This window comes from Aulonocara stuartgranti (assembly GCF_965226115.1).
Source record: "Aulonocara stuartgranti genome assembly, chromosome: 15".
In the NCBI taxonomy this organism is placed as follows: domain Eukaryota; kingdom Metazoa; phylum Chordata; class Actinopteri; order Cichliformes; family Cichlidae; genus Aulonocara; species Aulonocara stuartgranti.
In genome coordinates this window covers 6,953,691-6,968,110 of record NC_138951.1, presented here as the reverse complement: position 1 = coordinate 6,968,110, position 14,420 = coordinate 6,953,691, and the positions used below count along the sequence as shown (strand labels likewise).

The window sequence follows — 14,420 nt, the reverse complement described above, 5'->3', positions numbered from 1 at the left end:
AAGCAATAAACCCCGAGTATGTCTACTACATGCAGGCACTTGAGTTTGAAATTACAGTGCATTGTACTTATTCATCTCAAGTACTTACAGCCAGGAGTATCTGCAGCGAGGAATGAGCCACCTCTATGAACTGAAAATCCATCAGACAGCCAGATATAGATATATATCGGTGGTCCTCGGGTGCCCAGGAGGGAGGAGGGGTGATGGGCGTCACCCTGCATCCTGGGCCATTCTCCATCCACCAGGAGCGGTGCATGGACAGGTTAAATGTCAGGACAAGGTCAGAGTCCTGGCAAACAGAGAGAGACAGACAGAAAGAGGTTGATTACATCCTCAGACAGAACACGAACAAGGAGCAAAGAAGAGGCCGTCTGAATATGTTGCACCCTGAGAGCTAGACAGAAATGTAAGGAGAGAGGTTTGATCTAAGATTTAGATTTAAACTCACCAGCAACTTTATTAGGTATACCTGTTCAGCTGCTCATTGATGCATATGTCTATTTAGACACATGGCAGCACCTCAGTGCATTTAGGCATGTAGGCATGGTAAAGACGACCTGCTGAAGTTTAAACTGAGCGTCAGAGTAGGGTAGAAAGGTGATTTTAAGGGAATTTGAGCGTGGCATGGTTGCAAATGCCAGACGGGCAGACAGTCAGAGTAGTTCAGAAGCTGCTGATCTGCTGGGATTTTCCCACACAGCCATCTTTTAGAGATGAGAAAAGGGCAAATTTGGCATAAACAACATGAAAGCGTGGAACCATCCTGCTTCGTAGTGGAAATATTTTCTTCCTGTGCACGAGCTGAGCATCATTTAAACTGGTTTCTTAAACATGACAATGAGTTCAGTGTAATCAAATGATCTCCACAGCCAGCAGATCTCAATCTAATAGAGCACCTTTGAGATGCGGTGGAGTGGGAGATTTGCATGATGGATATGCAGCCGGCAAATCTGCAGCAACTGTGTGATGCTATCAAGTAAACATGGATCAAAATCTCAGAGCCATGTTTCTAGCAACTTGTTGTGCCACGAAGAGTTAAGGTAGTCCAATCTGGTGCTAGCAAGGCGTACCTAATAAAAAGTCATTCCAGTGATTCTGGGCCTGGATGTGAATTGTGCACATGCAGCTACTGTCATCATTATCACTATGACAATGATGACTTGGAAACTTAACCAGAATCAGAACCAACCTATCAGTAATTAGCATCTGTGATTTTTGCCTTGCTAATCATGGGACGAAGGAATAAATATTCACTAATACTCACTAAAACACATTAAAAGCCCCCCCGGCCCCAAACCACACATGCACACACACAAAAAAGTCATTTTTTTATGATCTGAAACTTAAGGTTAGGTTTATGGTAGGGTCACTAGAGCGTTAACTTTACTGTGGGGGTTTATAGCTGCACTGCCAACGTGGCTCCATAAATGTCAGCAACATCATTCACTATACCACTCTGACCCAGATTTAATTATCTTTTCACATACTGCCATGTATTTCCATAAAACTGCAGAAACTCATTTGAGTGGAAGAGCCCTAATGACTGGCGATTCCTTAACTTTTCTTCTAGCATCAGCAGCAGGTTTCTACATCTCCGGATGACTTTCGCTCGCAGACCTTTACTGCGCTGCCACTTTGATTTAAAACTTTCCAGCTCTAACTGCACCACTGTTGTGTCGTACTTTGTGTTTAGAGTTAAACGGCAACTTACTGTAATGCTAATTTGCAAGAAGAGAACACGGTAAGCGTGCTAGCAGCTGACGTCAGCATTTTACCTACATAACTGCACAACATCACAAAGCCACTAGCTACAGTCTGATAGCGTGTACTCATATGAGGCAGGATTGCCTTATATCGTACAGATTTGTTAATTACCTAAAACAGAGAAAGCAGCAGTCACACTTTATGTCCAAATAAGCATGAATAGTCCCCTCACTGATGGAACAAACTCTAAACTTTTACATTTTCTGTGGTAAGTCATTTCAGTTCAGCAACGCTGAAACGGGCCCAGTGTGGAGCATCTGTAGAGGCTCCTCGTCATTACATTTTCTAAAAGCCTCAAAGACGCACAATGAATCAGCTATGATTGTCGTCTCGGATTAAACAATGCACATATTAACGACTCCATTTAGCAAGAGGAGGCATAGATCATTAAACAGACAACCATGCGAACCACACGGGCGTCTGTCCATGTGTTACTTCGCCATTAGCCGAATGAGAGGCCCTAATGCTCTTTAAAAGCACCATAAATCTTTATACTAAGATATAGAAAGAAAAAAAACATCATAAAACCGATTTTCTTGTGTGTGCCACTCAGATTTAGAAAAAAAAATCTATTAGTTTTTGTTGCAAGAAAGTGTGCCTATTGTGGTTTGATGTTACCCAAGAAGAAGATGAAACAAAGTCTACATAGCATCCTCACAACAGTCCCATAAGTACACTGTCTGCATTTAAAGTCACTTCTATTGAAGCACATAAATCCTTAAAGAGAGCTTTAAATAGAAACCCTGTTCTTACATTACCTGTTTCTACTCCATATATCCCACCTTATCTTGTCCTTGCCTGTCCCTCTTAACCTCCCACCACATCCGCACTTGGCTCTGTCACCTCTTTCTGTACCGTTACTTAATTTTTTCCTGCTCTCTCTTTTTCTCTCTCCATTCATTTATATTGTGATCTCACCCCCCTTCCCCCCTTTTCTCCCCTTCTTATTCTTCTTCTTTCCGTGGCCTCTCTCTATTTCAGCATAATGAGTAAATGCCTCATTAGCGCAGAGCTCTGATTAATGCCATCTCCCCTTGTTGTGCTCCTCTTTTTAATGAGTAAAATCTCTCTAATTTTCTCTCTTGCTCCCTCTCTGCCATCAGTCTCCCCGTGCCTGTCACTGCGTCGCCGCAGCTTTCTCTCTGTCTTCTTCTTTTTCACTATATTTCTTCATTCTTCGCACCTCCTCCCTCCCCCCCGTTTCCGTCAATGCTCCTCTCACTCTATACACCTGCTGAAATGCTGGGGAAACAGGTAATAATGATTCCAGCACAGCATCATCCATCAGTACTTTCATAACAGGCATTTTCAAATCACAAGTAATTCTCGTTAAAAGGCTGAATTTGGCAAAATGTTATGAAGACCCGAGAGAATGCGATGCCAACTCTTCTCATTCTGTGAAGGAAGCATTTATGGACATGACAAGAATAATGCGTTAAGATGCTTGGCTAAATTAGTTTGGCTAAATCGCTAACCACTCGGGGAATGAGCAAACAGAAGGAGCTGTGGTGTTTAATTTTAGATAAGGGAAATACATTTTACAAAAAGTAGTTTGGAAAAAGCTTTACTTTTTTTAGCTTTGATTATAAAATATATGAAATGTTTCCTTTAGAAAACTGACGTTGAGAAAGAAAAGGAGTCATGTCTAATTCTAAATGGCATCCTCTCAGACATCGATTTTAGCCGTTAATCTTGCTTGTTATATTCAACAAGGAATATTTAGACACTTTAAGAAAAGTTTTATTTTATTTTATTGTTTTGGACCTTGTGAGAATCTGATGAGAAAATTGATACCATTCCTATATCTGTATGTTAAATATGAGTCTGCAGCAAGGGTGTGGTTAAGGGGGGCCAGGGGCCTGGGGGGTACTGCCCCTGGCCATCAAAATTTCAATGTCCCCCCTGCTGCCTCCCCAAAAAAGAGGTCAGCAGTGAGGTTCTGGAAGTAAAAAATCCCATTAATATTCTCCAAAAGGGCTTTTAATTATGAGCCACATAATTATGTCGACCATCAAAACCATATTTACTATAAGCTATCACGTTATGAATTGATAGTATGCGTGTGACATCAATCATTTTATTCACAGTGCTACAGAAAACAACTACTCTACCTAATCCTGAAATAAAACAGTGACCTCTCTAATTGGTTATGTTGGCTGGTTGCTTTTGTGAAACTCCAGAAACCGCCCGAGCGGTGACTCGAGTCAGGCTCGAAGTGCAATACCACATCCATAACTGAGCTATATTTTAGTACACATAGGGGGCACTGCGTTACTGTACACACACAAACACAAAAAAAAAATCCAAAGATATTACAACACAGTATTATCATTAACCATAAAAAACACTGATGATAAAAAGGATTCAATCAGAGAAGGGTGGAAGTCGTTCGCTTTGGACTCTGTTTGCAATTCATTATGTGACGAACAGTTCTTTCACCAATAAAAGTAACTACAAATGCTGTCTTGTACTTTTTGTTTTTAAAAAATTTCCATTATTTTATTTATTGACTTTTTTCCCCCAAATCAAATATTTTTCTACTCATGATTCACCCCACAGCTGGTTAGCTTGGTTCAAGGCTACAAACTCTTCATATAAAAGATTTTCTGAAACGTCAGTAGAAAAAAAATGAATGAATAATTCTTTAACTAGTGGACGTCAATTTGAGCTCTACTGTACTGTAATATTAATGCAATCATGGGTGGAAATGAGAGGGAGGGGGTCTAGCTCTCCTTATACCTCATTGTAAAGTCCATTACTCCATTACATTTTTTTAGTGTATGCTGGTTCTTGTACTGGTTCCTGTAGCCAGAAGAAGGTTAACTAGCTTAGCAATGAGCAACAGCTAGCCTAGCTAGTCTGAGCTAAGAAAACCCACCTTACAAAATCTCTAAGTTAATAAATGTTAACAGGAAATATGTATTAGTGAGCTTTAAGTTTTGATATGTATTTTAATATTTCTTTAGAAGGAACCAAGATAACTGTTTTCCCTCAGTTTTACGCGTACATGCTAACCTAAGCTAATCACCTAAAAAAAATCAACTATACTAAAGCAGAGCCATTATGAAATTATGTGGTAATACTCCTCCAAAATAAACAAACAAATAAACAAAAAAGAGACTTTTCTGTTTTCTCTTTTTTCTATTGAGCCCTGTTTCAGGATTTTGTGCATGTGTATCACAAAGGTTACAGCATTTCTAATATAGCTCGGCCCCAGACTGGAACTAATAATAAAAAGCGTATTATCCCCTTTGTATTCATCCAGCTGCAGTGAGCTCTCTCAACAAGGCTCCACCACCACAGGAAGAGAAAATGTGACACATTAGAGATTAAGCTCATTTTTCCAAACCCATAAATAATGCAGATATTAAGAGTTGTAGAGTTCACAACCTGTTCAACACACTGGGAGGCGAAAAAGAAAAAAAAGATTACTCCATGTTCACCAGTAGAACACAAAACAATTAAATTGCAGCCTGCACTGGCATTGATGTATTGAACTTGAGGAATGTATTTATCAGTGCACTATTTAACCCAGTAAAAAGATGAAGCTGCAGCTCCAAAATAATCTTGAGATCTGTGTGGTGATGAATGGGCTGTTTGGCTTGCAAGCCTAAACAAAACCCCTGGCTGAAGCTGTATTAATATTTCTAACCCAGTGTGTGTGTCTGTGTGCATGTACAAAGCACCATTCTGGCTGTTCTTAGTCTCCCTATATTGTTCCTCCTCTCTTCCTGTCTCTCATCCCCCTCTCTCTCTGGCACACACACATGCAATAGCACATACAGTCTATAATTTCCAGTGTTCTAGTTAAGGATCACGCACTCATGCTCTCAGGTCTTTGTCTCTGACTGTGGGCTAGTGCCGCTTCAATGAACCAGATCTGTTTTTTCCACCACCTTCCTCTCCACCTCTACTTTTCTCCTTCTGCCTCCGCTCTTCACTCCAACCCCCTCCCACACCTTCAGTCTTTCTCAATTTCCCCTCAATTTCCCACCTTCATATTTTCCTTTGTCTTCATCTCCCAAGAGGGAGAGGGGGGGGGAGACCATTCAGAGTGGTCGTTCCTCTGATGGTCTTACAGTTAACAGGGGAAGAGTGCTGCCATTGTGACATGAAACTACAGAGACTATTTCAACGACTCGAATAACAACACATGCAATCAGGCAAAAATTACATTTCATATTTTTTCACATTTTCAACTAAAAAAACAAAAGAAAAGGAAGGAAAAGTATAAGCCTTTAAAATGAATTTTGAATACCTTAGAGTCAGTTCTAACCAAAATCGATGTGTTTTTGTTTTTATTCATACAGCATGTTGAATTTCCAGTTTAATAAATGTGCCTACTTATTTCTTCTAAGTTAATCAGAAAAATATCATATGGCTGGCTGGATGGATGATGGGCAGAATAAGATGAGGGTGAAAGTAGTAGATTTTTCCCATTTGTACCCCAAGCAATAGTAGATTGTATCACAAATGCAAATATCTCGTCAGACAATCACATGGAAGAAACTTAATACATTTAAGCATGGAGCTGTGGTCAACAGGACATGCTGAAGTTCAAACTGAGCATCAGAATGGGCAAGAAACAAGCCTGGTCTGATGAGTGCATCCCTTTATGACCACAGTGTACCCATCTTCTGATGGCTGCTTCCAGCAGAATAATGTGTCATGTCATAAAGTTCAGATCATCTCAAACTGGTTTCTTGAACATGACACTGAGTTCTCTGCACTCAAATGTCCTCCACAGTCACCAGATCTCAGTCCAACAAAACCTTTTTGGGATGTGGTTGAATAGGAGATTTTTGGATGCAGCAAATGTGTGACACCATAATACCAACATGGGCCATGTTGGCAATGTTTCCAGCATATTCTTAGAACAATGCTACAAGCAAGTTTGGCAATTATGAAGGCAAGAAGGGGTCAAACCAGGTACTAACAATGTGTGGTTAGTAAAGAGTCTGGTGAGTGTATATTAGTTTATAGCTACCTTATAGCTTTCTAGTCTAAACATACCATACTAGCTCCAGCAGTTTTGTAGCAAATAAAAAGGTTTAACAGTCTAACAGACAAACCAGTCACCCAGACAGTCAGTTGCCTCAGCAGGCCACCACAAAGATCAGCAGATCATCACACTAAAGGGCAGAAAATCAGTGATGGGACGATATTAGCTTTATTCTCTCTAAAGTCAATTTTTCACTCTATTTAACTGAACCTCACTCTCTGGCTGTATCCACTTTTCTGTCATTTTCTCTCACTGTGTCTCTCTCTCTGTTATTTCACACCAACATAATCAGTCACTGTGCATCTCCCTGCCTTGTTTTGCCATAATTTCCCACGGGTGTTAGATGAGGCCTTAACCCATAATGCTTGAAGCACTTTTCTCCTATCAGATTGGATGGGGTTTTGGGGGAATTGTTTGTGTGTGAGTGTGCTGGGGGGTAGATAGTGATGAGGTCTGTTCCAGATCATAACCCTGACCTTAACCATACCAAACCTATTACCATTTCTAATCAAATGCCTCAACAAAGTCACTCTAACCTCTTCAATCTCTCTGATCGGTGGGCCAATTATAGTGCTTCTACCCCAGGTGGAATCCATAATTTCATGAAAGGGAGGGGCTGCTAAGAGAAGCATGGAGCGAGTAAACTATTTCATCCAGCCACACCTTAAGGAATAATTCAGAATCCTGTCAGAGCTTTATACTTGTGAATTCCAAAACAAAGAAGAAGAAAAAAAGAGAAAGAAACCCTAAACAATATTTTCAAACGGAAACAGAACAGCTGAATTGTTAAAGCTGCGCTAATCATTATTCGTATATTAAGAAATGATCAAATTGCTGTGTGAGAAGTGAAAAGGTGTTACTTGTAAAGAAGAATGCAAAAATTCCATGCAAATTCTGCATATCCCATGGACTGTAAGGGGCTCGTTTTGGCTCTTACAAGGCCATGCACAATATCTGACTCTTTAAAGTGAAACATAACCAGATTTCTCACATATATTTAAGAAGACGTCCCCTGTCAAACCAAGACAAAGCATCTACTGATCTCAGTTAGTCCTGAGATTCATGTTATTTGAATTTTTTTAACAACACCCGATAAAATAAATTACTTTTAAAAATGTGTGACTTTGGCTCTGATGCAGCCCCCACACTTTCTCTGAAGCCACCATTCGGTGGTCTCAGGCAACATCCCACCCACACAACTTGGTTGCATGTCACAAGTAATAGTCAACACTGAAGGCTGCTGTGCCACAGACGGGCACAGAGGGGCTCATTTGCAGACTAGAGCCTCTCTGGTGTGCAAGCAGAGGTATGTTTTGAAGGTAAAAAACAGATACTGGAGAGGTTGCAAAAAAACCCAAAAAACCCAACAAAACCCCACTGCAATGCTTTAACCTGAACTCGCCATTAGCAGCAAAACCTTATGAGCTATACTTATGATGTTTCCCAGTACAAGTGAAAGCTTACAAATAACACACTTTATGCACTTCCTACTGATAAAAGAGTAATGGTATATTTGCATAGACATATGGGTAACTAAAGCAAATTTCAGTCAGCACGTTTATTTTAATCGTGGCTCAAGAGTTGGCAGTTCGTCTTGTAATCGGAAGGTTGCCGGTTCGAGCCCCGGCTCCGACAGTCTTGGTCGTTGATAAGAAGTACACTGTAAATTACAAGTTGAAGGCTAGGCAGATTAGCAGTTTAGCATTTACAGTGAAATCAAACTCTATCGCTAACATAGTTGAGCTAAATCCATTAAGACTTGAAAATAACACAAGCTGCCATCTGGGCCCTGGGACAAGTTTGACTGCAGCAGGCAAGTCAATCAAATCCATTATCTACTGTGGCATTAAGCCAATCTGTGCTCTGCTCATTTCACATGAAACTGTACAGTAAAAACGAGTAACAATCAAATGGAATCACCAGTAATAATAGCTCAGGGCTCAAGCAATAGAATTGGTGGGGTAGAAATGTCCCACTAGAGATGTGTTGAATGGGGAAGGGGGGAAAAAAGCAATTTCATGCCACAATTTCAACAAATGCATCCATTGATCAAACACAGACGGGGCAGATGGATTAAGTCAGTGACTCAGGGTGGATGTTTTAACTAGAACGCCTATGATTAAATGTGTGGGGATCCCCTCATTCATCGTCTCAATGCAACTATTAGCATAGAAGCTGGAAACCTGTTTTCAACTTTCTTCAGCAATGAATTGGGTGGCTTGGAGTTTGATTTACTGTCATATTTCTACTGCAATTCATCCCGGAGTAAAAAGCCCACCGCATGCTGACAACAGGCGCATCTGATGTTAATATGAAATTGATATGAAAGCCACATTTGATATTTTTTCTTCTTCTTTTTTTCCTGCTCCTCTGTTAGATAAGCGATCCTATCTTGTTAAGAGGTTTTGTTGAACCAACTTTTTCCGTGTTTCGACTTCTTTTTTCCCCCTTGTCCCCGCTTCACCTCTTTTTCCGCGTTGAAAGACACCCGTTGATTCACTTGTGGCTCCATCTCGCAGCACATCATCGTCTTCTACAGCTCTTATCACACTTTCTCATGTCTCATCCTCTCAGTCTCTCTCTTCACCCCCGATGCCTCGCTTTTCTTCTATTCGTCACCAAAACTTTTGGCCTTCTTTAATTTTTTTTCCTCCACACGTGTTATTTTGTCGCTGCTTCACTGTGTATGTGGAAATCAAAACGTTTTAAGGCAGTCTGGATTTAGTCCATGCACATAAACAAATATGCATCCCTCATGCACACACACTTTCACAAATTTAAAAAGTATGCAGGACACCCTCCCACACAGTACCCCCTCCCCACCCCGACCACCAATAAATGACTGACAGTTGGTGCGTGTGCAGTTCTACGAGCCACTATCTGTGCGTTGCCCAGGGGGGTGGCTGCATCTTTTATATGACACAGTGGACTTTTCTGACACTTAGCTGTCTGAGAGTGTGCATGCATATGTGTGAGAGCGTGAATATGCGAGTGTGCGTTCGCAACATGGTGACAGTTCTCTCTCTCTCTCTCTCCACAGGCTCCTCTCCAAAACTGTCAGGGATGCCACATCAGAAATCTTTTTAAAGATTAATTTTATGGCATTGCTGCTATATTAGATAGTGCAGCAGCGAGTGACAGGAAGGATGGGACTGTGACAGACTGATATATGGTATGAATCTTGGGCTTAAACTCAAATTACTGTCAAGACAGGATGTACACTTTATCTTGCCTCTGGGGCTCCACGGGGGCCTCGTGGAAGGCAAAGATACACGTTATCAAACACAAATGTTAGAAAAGCCAAAAAAGAAGGCTTCACAGAAAGGCAGACACAGTTATTTAGCAGAAATTTAAACATAAACAAATATAAACTGTCTGCTTATAATACGCAATTCTAATACATCTGAAAATCAGCTTGTATAAAGCGAAAACATCCATAGGTGTGTTGTTCTAGGATTTGTACACAAAAACCTGCCTCGTGCTGACATATGTTAGCAGACATGCATCAGTGTACTGTGTGTCTACTTGGAAGCAGCGTCCAAAATGAACTGTTTGACTCAGCAGTCAATAGGAGTGGTTAAAAAAAAATCATATTTTTTTAGCTCAATAAAGTAATTTTTTTTCAGCCTTGTTTGTGTCACATTCGTATTTATTTCAGTACACTGATTTTAGATAATTGAATATTAACATAAAAAGAGGCTAGAGTGAAATTATTTCAATATTCATTCATTAGTACAAGCATTAATAGAACCAAAGACACGTGGATCTCAAAATTCTACTTATCTGTTTTTTATGTGCCATGTAGAGCCTAACACTACACGCCTAACACGCCGACTCTGGCAAAAAGTAATTAAGTCACTGAAGATTAAAGTGACGGGCTGTTCATGCATCTGTTTGTCTACTTAGGTTTCTCATTGCTCAAGAGTTGTCTGCCATATTGGATGTGATACAACAACTGTTTGCTAGTGGAAAATGTATATTCCCCAACTTGCTTGCTGTGTTTCCTGGATGTTGCTAGCTGTTGCTGGGTGAAAGTGGTTGCAAAAATGGTGCTGCACCGAAAAACCTGGTTGCTAGCAGATAACCACGGTTGACTGCAGGTTTTCGTATTTGTCAGTAAATATTTGTTAACTACTAGATGAATAAGTGCGATGCAAACTAGAGATGGCGAAGTAAAAGTTGTGCCTCAGCTCTTATGCTGCACCCAGTGTGTTTTCGAACGGTGCCACTTTTACTTGCAGGTGAATGGTCTCTATGCCCATTTTGTGTTGCACTCTTCAAAGTTTCAGTACAACTCAGAGATAGCATTTGTGGTTTTTGCCACTTATTTGGAGAATACATATTTTTTCCTAGCCACAGATGGTTGTCACGGGATTACCGCCTGGTCTGTAGGCCTGTGTGACTCAAACTTTAGCAGTCATCTCCCTACAACTGCCATTCACCTCCACCATACACTAGCATCCAGTTGGGGAATACTCATTTTTCCTATTACATCCAATGGTTGCCAGATGGCTACAGACCAGTATCTGAATGAGTAGTGCCTTATTCACTTGATCCTACGTTGTCACCATGATTGTCACATGTCCAACATGGCGGACAAGTTAATGTCATGTGGTTAGTACTCACTTGCCTGTGAAACCTCAACACATTTGCACTGTTTGCCTGCAACAAACAATCCTGATGCAGGCAAACAGTCAGGCATTATTTTACACAATGCAAAATCTCAAGTTCTGAAAGCAGCTTCCTTCTGTGACCGGTGCCAAATTATAATGGCTGCTCTGCCATTATAATTTGATCTAATTCCTAAGTCCAGTAACAAATAATTCATTCTACATTTTAAGAATCGCTTTACACCAATATTTTAAAAAGAATAATATTGTTTAACCCTAACCCTAAAAAATCTGGGCATGTCCCCAATTAGTCTAAGGCTACAGGTTAAGATGTACTGTGTGAATATCCCACTACTTTGCATCTGATTGGCTAATATTCACTGCTTGGCTATGTTTATGGCTAAACGGTTAGGGCTGGTAAAAAAGCCAAACTCTATCACAGAAAGAAGAGCACAGTAGCATCACCCCTGTTAATGACATCGTCCTAGCGTTTTGTTAGTGTGGCAAAGACAACCTTTTGAAATTTACTCAAAGAATCGGAAAACATACCCCACCTGGTCCTGGTACAATCTAATATTAGATTGTATTAAATGGTACTTGCTACTATTGGTCAGAATGGATAAAGACCATCATTGGCTTGATTGCTCACACACTGAAACAGATACCTGTAGAGTCATGTAATATGTAATTTTTCTTGGTATTTTATAGACAAAATTCAGTTCAGTTCAGTTCATTTTTATTTCAAACATGTGCCTTCACAATCATTACAAAATATGATTCCATTATTTGTTTGAAAAGGAGTAGGCAGAAGTATTTACTTATTTGCAGAAAATAATGCAACCGTTGCTGTCTCTAGATTCATGAAAGATCAAGGAAGGTCAGCTTTGGTCAACATAAATGAGAAGACTTAGAGGATGTTCAGTTTAGTTAAATAAAAAGGAGAATTTTTTAATGTAGTATCAGTGCTTCCCATAGGCCTGAAAAATAAAGCTAACATATCAAAGGAGGCAAACTGAAGTTTCTCTCAGTGCCAATTGAGGTTGGTTCCAAAAGGGAGTCAATGCCCATAGACTCCATTCTAAAATGGCCAACTTTACAGCATTAAAATTATATTTACAGGCCGCAAAAAAAAAAAAAAAAAACTAAAAAAAAAAGAAAGAAAAATCATTTTCTCATCCCGCAGCAACTCTGAGTGGGGTCATCCACCTGGATAATTGAGTTAGGCAGCCTATCAGCATCTGCTAGGCCTCATCCACTCTTCACTGTGTGTGTGCTGCTGGAGCATTTTTAATGGATTGGCTGGCTAATATTATGGCTTGTTGTGCAGAACAGACCATCCAAAAAGCGTCTACCTTGGATTTACTGGGGGGAAATACTAGTATTTTATCAGTCTGTTACTTTAGCCAATAACATGGCACTCCACTCTTTAAGTTCATAAAGCTTGGCTTCAAAAAGCCAGCATAGCAGTAACATCTCAGTGATTCCTAGCATTATACGAGGCACAGCATTGATTTTAATGAAACAAACACGCTGGATACAACTGCATTTCCATTAAATATGGGTAACCTTAATCTGCTGATGAAATCTGTGTGATACTGTTGAAATCTCCAGAAGAAGAGAATAAGCCAGCTGTCAACTGCTGTTCCCACCGTTAATAAAAACTGTCAAGCTCAAAATAATTCAGGAATAAAAAAGTGAGTTCCCCCTAACTTTGATTTACGGGCTTGCTGTGTGTTTGTGTGTGCATGTCTGTAAGCGTGGGACAATGTCAGTGAGTCATCGCTGACGTGCACCATGCTCCCACAATGTCCTGTTAGCTCTCAGTGTCATGATGTCTCATCAAACCCACTTTGCCGTAATCTCAGTCATGATAATGATCTGCCTGTTCTTTCAGCGTCTGTCCATCTGGTTGCCTGGTTTTAGGACGTCAAACTGAGCTGACAAACGCGGACACCGCCCACCCATCCACCCCCACCCCACCCCCATCCACCCCAACCACTCGGTGTCTCTCCTACTTTTCCACTCACTTTCATGGGGGTTTACTTTCCTTATCAAGAAGAAATGTCATGGGCATTTGGCAAATGCCATACCTTTACAGGCCTAATATTTCTGACTTTTCCTGCTGTTGTACTACAAAACACCAAGAACATTTGCAGTTAGCAGAACATCAAACAGCCTGTGTGCCGTGCACCGCATGGTTAAAATGAAATCTGTCATCAGGAAGGAATTGAGAAGATTCGATGCCTTTGCCTGCAATATTTCCCCTAGTTTAAAACATATCATGCAGAAAAAATATATAAAATGAAGGCAGGCCCCTAAGCGCACACTTATTTCCCTGATAGGCTGATAAACGTACAATCTGCATATCAAGTCTATTAATGGTTAAAACTGAGTGTTGGGCTGAAAAAAATGACATCAAAGCTACATTACAAATCCAAGTGTCAGTGATAACATAGCGTAAATCAAAGGACTGTCACCCTCTTTCATTTGGAGACGCCAGATGGCTTTTATGAAGAAAAATGCAGCGTGTCACAATCAGTTTTGTCCCGTGACCCCGCAGTAATGGTGTGAGTGTATAAAGTAATGGGCTGTACACAAATCCCTGCCCTGTATTGTCCACTAATAGGAGTGCCTTCTCAACAGGGCCACGTTTCCCCGTGTCTCTACAAAAGAAATTTGAAGGAGGAGGGGGAATGAAGAACGAGGCGAGAGATGAAGATGTGCGAGACAGAAGAGGAGCATGGGACTTTGGAAAGCAACTTGAAAAAGACTTGATTATAGGGTGAGCAGAGGGAGAGAAGGGATGACTTACATGGAGACAGAGAGAGTGAGGCGCAGGAGGAGGGAGAGAGAGAGACTGAGCGAGAGAGTGGCATTGAGAAGCAAATGAGAGAGAGAGTTTCAAAGAAATTTCATTTATATCATGGCATTCTTGAAGCGCGTGCCAACCTCAGCCTTATCAAATACCAACAAGTGGCAGCGTGATACATAAATAGAGGCAGCAGGAAAAGAACATGTCACGATGATACTCATCTCACTCTCTG

At 40.6% G+C, this 14,420-nt stretch overlaps 1 protein-coding gene across 2 annotated transcripts in view; it reads right to left on the bottom strand.

The window, feature by feature from the left end:
- The window catches only part of nkain2 (sodium/potassium transporting ATPase interacting 2), a gene marked incomplete at its 3' end in the record, with an annotated part of 107,134 nt that overhangs the window by 34,933 nt on the left and 57,781 nt on the right, over positions 1-14,420 (bottom strand). For both annotated transcript variants that reach the window (XM_082504830.1, XM_082504831.1), the window contains exon 4: positions 89-289. In XM_082504830.1, coding sequence (XP_082360956.1) covers positions 89-289 — 201 coding nt within the window. The remainder of the gene's footprint in view (positions 1-88; positions 290-14,420) is intronic.